This window comes from Oryza sativa, chromosome 5 (assembly GCF_034140825.1).
Source record: "Oryza sativa Japonica Group chromosome 5, ASM3414082v1".
Classification (NCBI taxonomy): Eukaryota; Viridiplantae; Streptophyta; class Magnoliopsida; order Poales; family Poaceae; genus Oryza; species Oryza sativa.
In genome coordinates, this window is record NC_089039.1 from 8,097,169 (window position 1) to 8,107,826 (window position 10,658).

Genomic DNA, 10,658 nt, shown 5'->3' on the forward strand with positions numbered 1-10,658 from the left:
TCAGGTAAATGAATTCTCTGTACCCTGCAATGTATCAGCTGAAGCAAGGGTGACTTTGGAGGAGAAGGAAGTTATTCTGCAGAATTTAAAAGAGAATCTAGAATTGGCACAGAAGAGAATGAAGCACTTTGCTGACAAAAACAGAACAAAGAGAACCTTTGAGATTGGTGATATGGTGTATCTTAAGCTACAGCCATATAGGCAAACAGCTTTTGGGATCAGAGGCTCACTGAAACTGAGATCAAAATATTATGGTCCATTTAAGATAACTCAAAAAGTGGGAAAAGTAGCATACAAATTGCAGCTGCCAGATGAAGCTCAAATCCATCCTGTTTTCCATGTGAGCCAATTAAAGAGGCATTTGGGAACACATGCAGTACCCATGGCAAATTTACCAGCTGTTGGTCCAGATGGACAGGTCAAAACTGAACCTGTTGCTGTGCTGCAAAGGAGAATGGTGCCTAGAGGGGAGTAGCAGTAACTTAGTGGCTGATTTTGTGGCAGAATTTGAGTCCTGCTGATGCAACTTGGGAGGATGCAACAGTGAACCAAAGTATGTTTCCAACTTTCCATCCTTGAGGACAAGAATGCTGCTAAGGGGGAAGCAATGTCAGGACTCAGCCTAGAAATGAGATGCAGCGAACTGAAACTCTGAATACTCCGAACTTTCTGAATGTTTGAGTTATCTGAAGATTTGAGGAGGAGATGTAGACTTTCGGGAGGATTATGAAGATCCAACGACAGACAAACCAAGCAAAGCGATATCACGAAATCCTAGCCATTAATCGATGTCGGGGACCACTGTTCTGGTCATTCTTTTGCCTTTTTCCTACTTTTGAGCTGTCTGATGCTTGAGAGCTAAGACTACCTCACTTTGTATAAAAACGAATTGCATATGAGAATGAAAGAGATATCAAAACTCGCAATTATCTTATCTTAGGAAGTAATCTAGATTTAGGAATCCTAGTTTAGGTCCTTGCGGCGCAAACCAAATACGTTTTATTCTCTGAAATTGGGTTCCATTTCTAGTAAAATCTTTCTCTGATCTTGACATGAGGGGGATGGGAAGTAGCTTCCTCGCGCCGTGCACCACTCTGAATCGCCGCCGTGCGTTGCCGCTGTGTGCCGGCGTCCTCTTCTGCAGCAAGATCTGCTGGAGGTCAAGAACCCATGGACAAGAGAGAGAACAGACATGAGGGGAGAAGAGAAAGGAGAGGAAAGGAGAGGGGAAGGAACCTGCACTGCCGCCGCCACCAGTGCGCCACCTCTACCGATGCGCCGCTTTTTTTCACCCGCACGGTCCGCTCTCTTCACGGATGCGCGAGTGTCGGTGATATGGGACCGGGAGTATTGCGCCCGGAGGCTTGAGGCAGATGGAATCGCCCACGTGGCCTGGCACCTTCGGGGACGTCGGGCCCGAGGGTGAGGTGTCCGCCCTCCTCCTGATTTCCCCGAGGGGGGGTCGGGTTGCTCCTGCCCCGGCCCCGAGGGCCGAGGTGCCCCGACCCCTTGTGGGGTTTGCACTATGTACATAGGTTGAGTGAACACGGTAGGGCTCACCTAACCGCATTTATTGCGGTCTGGTCAAGCGTGTCACGCTGCATGCAGCGCAATGCAGCGCGCTCCTTTATCCGGTCTGTGACCAGTCACAGACCGGTCAGATCAACGGTTAGGTGGCGACTGGCGGTCTGACGCACGCCTCGCCCCGTCCCGTCAAGACGAGAGCCTCTAGGCACACGTCTCCAGCCGGAGCTAGCGTGTTACCTCTTAGAGATGGCACGTTAGCCCTGGTTAGATGAATACCAGGCTTCATCCCAACCATTACAGGCAAGATGCTACAAAAAGAAGGGTGATCATGCAGATCGCCGAACTGACGCATAGAGGACAAGAATGACCGATCTGTGACCGGTCTGACACTGGTCGCGTCAGCAACAGACAGCCACGATCCCACGTTGCGCCTGTCTCCGCCGGGAGTGGAGGTAGGTGTGGGCTGTCCCATCGAAGTGTCATTCGGACGGCAACCATACCAACCTCCGTCCATAAAGAGAAGAAAAGTGCAGTTTGGAAGGGAGAGGGGACATGTGGTATCCCCTTAAGATATAAAAGGAGGACCATGCCCACAAAGAGGGGGGATTTTTTTTCCAGATTGAGAGCCTAGAACAAGGGATAAGTCGGCTCACACTTTGTAGCTCCTCCACAGACAAATCCACCAAAACACAGGAGTAGGGTATTACGCTTCCCAGCGGCCCGAACCTGTATACATCGCCGGTGTCTCGCGTTTCTTCCTGGCACGCAATCTGTCCACACACAGAGAGAGCTTGAGATCTCACCCTAAGCCCCCGGCCGAACTGGCAAAGGGGGGCCTGCGCGGTCTCCCGGTGAGGAGCCACGAGCTCCGTCATCTGGCGCGCCAGGTAGGGGGCTCAGCGTGTGTTTTCTGAGCTCTCATACTCTTCCGTGTGCGCCAAGTTTTTCTTGTTCAGCCTAATGGCCGAGCAAGCAAAGGTGCACGACCTCTCTCCGAGTGTGAGCGGCGACGACGGGGAGCCAAACCCACGCCGTCGAGCTCGTACTCCCCCACCTCCTCCACACCAAAATCCTAAGCAGGGGGAGGCACTCGAGAGAGTCGAAAAATCCGCAGCATCGCCAGTCGCGGGTGGTGCAGGAGAACGGCGAGATGGGGAGCGTCGCCTCCTCGTCTACGGTGACGGCAGCACGCCTCAGGGCGCGCTTCAGGCTGTTGGCGCGCTCCTACGTCACCCGCCTGTCGTCCCTGACCCGGAGTCTCCAGCCCAGCGATGGCTGGACGACGTGGCCAACTTGGTCATGACGGCACAGCAGCGCCTGGGTGCTGGTGGACGGTCCGCCACCACCAAGACCTCCGGCGCCGCCACTACCGGTTCCGCGTCGTCAAGACGGAGGGCGCGGCGAGCGGCGGCTGTTGCACGCCATTCGGCTGCCACTCCCTCGTCGGCACCTCCGACTCGGGAGGATCAGCATGGAGAGCTGGATGCCCGCCTCGACATCGAGCGTCGGCGTAATAGCCGGCGTACTCCCCGCGCAACGGAGGGCGCCTCTTCGTCCAGAGTGTCACCTCGACAGGGACGTGAGGACCAGCCCTCCATGCCCCCGGCTGGTGGTGTCGGCTGTAGAGCCTTTGTGGCGAGTCTTCGGAATGTCCGTTGGCCCCCAAGGTTCCGGCCCACCATCACCGAGAAGTATGACGGGAGTGTCAACCCCACCGAGTTTCTCCAGGTCTATACGACCGGGATTGAGGCCGCTGGGGGTGACGACAGAGTCATGGCGAATTTCTTTCCCATGGCCCTGAAGGGACAGGCACGGGGTTGGCTAATGAACCTGCCACCCGCGTCGGTCCACTCCTGGGAGGATCTGTGCCAGCAGTTCACCATGAACTTTCAAGGCACTTATCCACGCCCAGGTGAAGAAGCGGACTTGCACGCAGTACAGCGAGGGGATGATGAATCCCTTCGCTCGTACATTCAGCGTTTCTGCCAAGTCCGCAATACTATACCTTGCATCCCTGCACACGCGGTGATCTACGCGTTCAGGGGGGGTGTGCGGCACAACCGCATGCTCGAAAAGATTGCCTCCAAAGAGCCCCAGACTACCGCAGAGCTTTTTCAGCTCGCGGACCGAGTGGCTCGTAAGGAGGAGGCCTGGACCTGGAACCCCTCCGGTTCCGGTGTGGCAGCTTCGGCCGCCCCCGGATCCGCCGCTCAGACAGGGCGGCGTGACAGGAGGAGGAAGAAAAGGTCGGTCCATTCCGGCGACGAGGGTCACGTCCTCGCCGTCGAGGGCGTTCCGCGGGCCACCCGAAAGGGGAGGCCTGCGAGCGACAAAAAGAAAGAGGCTGGTGCTCCCAGCAAGGAGCGCCCAGCCAGCAAGTGGTGCTCCGTCCACAACACCTCCCTCCACGATCTCGCGGATTGTCGCGCAGTCAAAAACTTGGCTGAGCGAACGAGGAAGTGGGAGGAGGACAGGAGGCAGGAACGCCGTGAGGGCAAGTCCGCGGCAGTTCCCTCCGGTAAACGGCGAAGTGAGGCCAAACAGAAGGCCCCCGCCGTTGACATCGATGACGGTGATGATGACCTAGGTTTCCAAGAACCTGGGGCCACCATTGCCACTGTCGACGGGGGAGCGTGTGCTCACGTTTCTCGCCGGAGTTTCAAGGCCATGAGGCGAGAGCTTCTCGCTGCGGCCCCTACTCATGAGGCGACACGTCGGGCGCGGTGGTCGGAGGTGGCCCTCACCTTTGACCAGACCGACCACCCACCGTGCGTTGCCCGGGGAGGGCAGATTGCGATGGTGGTTTCCCCCACCATCTGCAATGTGAAGTTGGGGCGTGTCCTCATAGATGGAGGAGCGGCTCTCAACATCCTTTCCCCCGCGGCCTTTGATGCTATCAAGGCCCCGGGGATGGTGCTCCAGCCGTCTCAACCGATCATCGGTGTGACGCCGGGGCACACATGGCCGTTAGGTCACATCGACCTACCGGTCACCTTTGGTGGATCAGCCAACTTCCGCACGGAGCGGGTGAACTTCGATGTGGCGGACCTCAGTCTGCCCTACAACGCGGTCCTGGGGAGGCCCGCGTTGGTGAAGTTTATGGCGGCGGTCCACTACGCCTACCTCCAGATGAAGATGCCGGGCCCCGGTGGCCCCATCTCTGTCCGTGGCGACCTTAAAGTCGCGCTCGCTTGCATGGAGCAGCGCGCGGACCACCTCGCTGCTGCGACCAAGCCCGAGGGTGGTGACGAGAGGCTTGGCACCTCCGCCCCCACCGCCCCAAGGCAGCGGATTGCCACATGCGACGAGGTCCCGGTCAAGGAGGTTGCCTTGGGCGACGGCCCATCCAAGACCACACGGATCGGTGGTCTTCTGGATGGCAAATAGGAAGACGCGCTCGTCTCCTTCCTGCGGGCAAACGCTGACGTCTTCGCATGGAGACCAGCGGACATGCCCGGGGTCCCCAGGGAGGTGATTGAGCACCGTCTCGCCGTGCGGCCGGGCGCAAGGCCGGTCCGGCAGAAAGTGCGGCGGCAGGCCCCGGAACGTCAAGCCTTCATCCGCGAGGAGGTGGCGAGACTTCTGGAGGCCGGATTCATCCGTGAAGTCATCCATCCGGAGTGGCTGGCGAACCCGGTGGTCGTTCCCAAGGCGAACGGCAAGCTTCGGATGTGCATCGACTACACCGACCTTAACAAGGCATGTCCTAAGGATCCTTACCCCCTGCCTCGTATAGATCAGATCGTCGACTCCACTGCGGGGTGCGACCTTTTGTGTTTTCTAGATGCATACTCTGGTTACCATCAGATTCGCATGGCTAGGGAGGATGAGGAAAAAACTGCGTTCATTACCCCCGTAGGAACCTATTGTTATACATCAATGCCCTTCGGGTTAAAGAATGCAGGTCCTACTTTTCAACGTACTACTCGAATTTCCTTGGGTAGCCAAATAGGACATAATGTTGAGGCTTATGTCGATGACTTGGTTGTAAAAACGCGCAACCAAGAAACTTTACTTTCAGATCTAGCGGAAACTTTCGAGAACCTCCGCTCCGCCCGCATAAAGCTGAACCCCGATAAGTGTGTGTTTGGTGTACCTGCGGGCAAGCTTCTCGGGTTCTTGGTCTCTGCCCGAGGCATTGAGGCCAACCCCGAGAAGATTCGAGCTATCGAGCGGATGCGCCCCCCCAGCAAACTTAGGGATGTGCAATGCGTCACCGGTTGCATGGCCGCCCTAAGTCGTTTCATATCAAGGCTGGGAGAGAAGGCGCTACCCTTGTTTAAGCTCCTCAAGCGCTCGGGGCCGTTTACTTGGACGGAGGAAGCTGAACATGCCCTCACTCAGTTAAAGGCATATCTCAGCTCTCCCCCGGTTCTAGTCGCCCCGGAGCCAAATGTGCCCCTGCTACTTTACTTAGCGGCGACCCCCCAAGTAGTTAGTGCAGCGTTGGTTGTGGAGCGCGATGAAAACAATCCTCATTTCGTGCACCCCCATTCTGTGCTAACTTGGCCCGGGAGCGAGCGGGGAGGAGAGGCCCCCGAGTCGGACGGTGGCCTACGGCCCCTGACGACCGGAGTCGGCCCTCTGCCCGCTTGTCAGACGGTGCTAGGTGCCCCCAACCCTCAGGAGGGCCCCAAGGCCACTGCGGGAAGGCCGCACTTAACGCCCTTTGACCCCGAGGCTAACCCTGTGCTGACTCGACCCGGGAAAGAGCAGGGAGAAGAGGCCCCCGAGCCGAATGGAGGCCAGAGGCCCCTGACGACCGGAGTTGGCCCTTTGCCTGCTTGTCCGACGATGCCAGGAGCCCCCGACCCCCAGGACGGCCCCGAGGCCACTGAGGGAAGGCCGCCCCTTTCATCCTCCGACCCCGAGGTCATCGGCACAGAAGACAAGTGCGCCCCGAAAGGCCACTTGAATGAAGAACGCCCCGGGGATACGGCCCCTAGCAAAGAGGATCGGCCCCACCGAAGGGTGCAGCGGCCTGTCTACTTTGTTAGTGAGGCCCTCCGGGACGCTAAGACCCGATACCCTCAGGCCCAGAAGATGCTTTACGCTATTCTGATGGCCTCGAGGAAACTGCGCCATTATTTTCAGGCACATAGGGTCACTGTGGTTACGTCTTATCCCCTCGGACAAATCTTGCATAATCGAGAGGGTACAGGACGGGTGGTAAAATGGGCAATCGAGCTTTCTGAGTTCGATCTGCACTTTGAACCACGCCACGCTATCAAGAGCCAGACCCTCGCCGATTTTGTGGCAGAGTGGACCCCGGCTCCAGAGACCGTCTCAATCCCCGAGGCCAGCACGAACCCCTCGCAGCTGCCTCACACCACCCACTGGGTGATGCAGTTCGATGGTTCTCTGTCCCTCCAGGGTGCCGGTGCGGGGGTCACTTTGACCTCCCCGACCGGAGACGTCCTTAGATATCTGGTCCGCCTCGACTTTCGAGCGACCAATAATATGGCAGAGTACGAGGGACTCCTTGCCGGACTCAGGGTGGCAGCCGGACTGGGGATCCGCCGTCTCCTGGTGTTAGGCGATTCCCAGCTGGTCGTTAACCAGGTCTGTAAGGAGTACCGGTGCTCTGACCCGCAAATGGACGCCTATGTACGCCAAGTGCGGCGTATGGAGCGCCATTTTGACGGGATAGAGCTTCGGCATGTGCCCAGACGGGATAACATGATAGCCGACGAACTCTCACGGCTCGCGTCCTCGCGAGCCCAGACCCCACCGGGCGCCTTTGAAGAAAGGCTTACCCAGCCGTCGGCGCGACCCGACCCCTTAGGGGAGACGGATGCGCCTGACCGGCCCCCGAGGCCCGTCGGAGTCCAGGCCTCGGGACCCGAAGGGAGCGCTCCAAGCTCCCTTAGATTGATTGCTTGGATCTCTGAGATCCAAACATACCTCACAGATAAGACTCTACCTGAGGACCGCGAAGGGAGTGAACGCGTACAACGCATTTCCAAACGCTACGTGCTGGTAGAAGGGACCCTCTATCGGCGCGCGGCTAACGGAATCCTCCTGAAGTGCATTCCTCAGGAACAAGGCGTTGAGCTTCTTGCTGACATCCATGAGGGCGAGTGCGGAGCCCATTCCGCCTCGCGCACCCTGGTTGGCAAGGCCTTTCGTCAAGGATTTTATTGGCCGACAGCTCTCAATGATGCAGTCGATCTGGTCCGGCGATGCAGAGCGTGTCAGTTCCACGCCAAGCAAATCCATCAGCCGGCCCAGGCCCTGCAGATCATACCACTGTCATGGCCATTTGCTGTCTGGGGGCTTGATATCCTGGGACCGTTCAAACGGGCCCCGGGCGGGTTTGAGTATCTGTATGTTGCGATCGACAAGTTCACTAAGTGGCCCGAGGCTTATCCGGTTGTCAAGATCGATAAGCACTCTGCCCTTAAATTCATTAAGGGCATCACGGCCCGTTTTGGAGTGCCTAACCGTATTATTACGGATAATGGCACCCAATTCACTAGTGAACTCTTCGGCGACTACTGCGAAGACATGGGCATCAAGCTCTGCTTCGCCTCACCTGCCCACCCCAGAAGCAATGGCCAAGTGGAGCGCGCCAATGCAGAAATCCTCAAAGGCCTTAAAACCAAGACCTTCAATATTCTCAAGAAGCACGGCGATTCATGGATCGAGGAGTTACCAGCGGTGCTCTGGGCAAACCGAACCACACCAAGCCGAGCGACCGGGGAAACGCCTTTCTTCCTCGTCTACGGCGCAGAAGCGGTTCTCCCATCCGAGCTCACCCTGAGGTCTCCTCGGGCCACCATGTACTGCGAGGCTGATCAAGATCAGCTTCGTAGAGATGACCTCGACTACTTGGAAGAGCGAAGGCGGCGCGCGGCCCTCCGAGCCGCGCGCTACCAGCAGAGCCTGCGGCGCTACCATCAGCGCCACGTCCGGGCCCGATCACTCTGCGTCGACGACCTCGTCCTACGCCGCGTCCAAACGCGTGCTGGACTGAGCAAGCTCTCACCAATGTGGGAGGGTCCGTATCGAGTGATCGGTGTCCCCCGGCCGGGCTCCGTACGGCTGGCCACGGGCGACGGCACTGAGCTGCCAAACCCGTGGAACATCGAACACCTTCGTCGCTTCTACCCCTGAGGGGGGGGGGTCGGGTGTCAGGTTTCGTGCTCGGGCTAACCCCGCACCCCCCTCGGGTGTGCAGGGTTAGCCGGGGGCTACCACACATGCACAGCCTTACTTTTCTTATTTCAGCATTTCAATAAAAGCAGTTTCAATTTCCTAAGGGTTGTGTCTGTGCCGTTTTTCCTTCTGAAGAATCTTAACTTGAAATAAGGTCACTCGTGCTCAACCTTGCCCTCGGGGGCTCGGTTCGGTCAGCTAAAATCGCCAAGCGGGGCCCAGAACCGAGCCGTGCCCCGGGGCGTGGTGAACTCCGGGGGGGAATCGGCAAAAACCCACAATCGGGTCACCCATAACCCTCGGTCACCATGTTCCCGGCCTGGCCAGTCTCGACATGTGGATCTCCCCAGGCACTAGCCCCGACCCGAGCCATTTGAGGATCGGGACTTGAGCACGAGCCCTTAAATCAAGCTAAAATGCAAAAGGACCACGGCACAAATCATCCTCAACTCATATGCATAGCAAAAAGTTAACATAGAAATTTTTTATCATTTTTGATTGCAGATTAAGTTGATCTATACAAAAAGAAGAAAGAAAATTGGAGATTGGCGGGGGCCTGGGGGCTCATTCCAATGCGCCCGGGTCGCCGGCCTCGTCGCCACTGTCGTCCTCACCGCTGGCGTCGCCCTCCTCGTCGGAGCTGGGGGCGAACGCGAGCCGAGGGGCCGACCCCTCGAAGCTTTGGACGATGTGGTTGGCGGCATCCCGGACCCGCGCGCGCGCATCGTCCTCGGTCCCGGGAGGGAACTCCTCCAGCGCCATCCATGGGGAGAAGCCGGGGTCCCTGGCCTGGTAACTCGCTAACACGAGTTCCACCGCTCCTTGGGCGAGGTCCCTCGAGGATGACTTGATGGTCTTCTCGAGCTCCTCGGGGAGTTCTTGGACAGCCCAGGCCATCCTCCTAAGGTGCGGGGCGAGGCCTTCCAGATTGGTAGAGCGCGAAATTGTCTGGCCTTTCCAGAGGCCCGCTTCCCGACCGGCGCGATCCAGCCGGGAGACTGCATCCCAAAGCATGCCGGGCCCTATCTCACCCGACAAGCGGAGGGCCTCGGCCTCCCCGGTGGATGAGTCCAGGGCGCGCTGCATGTCCGCGACGGTGTGTTCGGCAGCTGCGAGGCGGGCGACTAAGTCGCTTTCGCCCGTAGCCGCCCCGCCGCTGCGCTCCCTCGCGTCCAGCTCCTTTTCTCGCGCCTCGAGGTTAGCAGCCCGCTGCTCCAGCGCGGCTCTCTCGGCGCGGATGCATTCCAGATTGCGGCGCGCCTGCTCCTCCTGCGCTGCCTTGCGGAGGGACAGGCTGTCCGCCAGCCGTTGTGTCGCGGTCTCGGACTCCTCAAGAGCTCGCTCCCGCTCAGCAAGCGCGTCCTCGCGGAGCCGGAGCGCGGACTCCTCTTCGGCGCAGGCGGCCTCATGCGCCGCCAACGTCGCCTCCCGGATAGCGGCGGCGGCCTCGCGGTCCGCCAAGCTAATCTCCACGGCGCCGGCATGATCTTCCAGCGCCATGGCACGGGCTTCAAGGGCCTCTTCGCGCCGTCGGGATGCCGCTTCAGCCTCCGTTGCTCGCTGCTCTCGGGCAGCGGCGGCGTCAAGGACCCGCTGGGCGGCGTCGAGCTTTTTCTTTAGCTCCGCCTCCCAGCTCCCGTGTTGAAGGCGGAGGGAGTCCTGCGCCTCAATCATCGCGGTGGTGGCGATGAGGGCGGCCTCTCGCTCCTCCTCCACCTCTCGGGCGATCTCCGCCAGCGCCGCCTTGCGGGCTTCAAGCTCCGAGATATGGCGGCGGTGAGCCTTACGGCCCACCTCCACCATGGCGTCCACCGAGCGCCGCCCCTCCTCGACGCGCGCCCATGCGGCCTCGAGCTCCGCTCGTTCCGCTCGCAAGGCCTCCACCTGGGCGCTGAATCCATCTAGCACCGCGGTGTTTGCGGCGGCCAAGGCTTGCAGAAGGGGCTCGGCACTCAGCGGGGCGGCAGAGGACG

General features: G+C 59.1%; 1 protein-coding gene across 1 annotated transcript; it reads right to left on the reverse strand.

Moving 5' to 3' along the window:
* On the reverse strand, window positions 1–10,185 carry LOC136356604 (uncharacterized). Its single transcript, XM_066310850.1, has 2 exons — window positions 9,491–10,185; window positions 1–76 (listed from the first exon to the last, which is right to left on the reverse strand). The coding sequence occupies exons 1-2, from the start codon at window positions 10,183–10,185 to the stop codon at window positions 1–3; spliced, it is 771 nt and encodes a 256-aa protein (XP_066166947.1).
* Between the last annotated feature and the right edge of the window lie 473 nt (window positions 10,186–10,658).

Bases quoted from the DNA above. Each gene is read 5' to 3' on its own strand.
- LOC136356604 (XM_066310850.1), bottom strand. From the start codon at position 10,185: ATGGCGCTGGAAGATCATGCCGGCGCCGTGGAGATTAGCTTGGCGGAC. The intron at 77-9,490 runs GTTAGCGAGTTA...TAAATTCTGCAG, and splicing joins CAAGGAGCGGTGGAACTCGT to AATAACTTCCTTCTCCTCCA.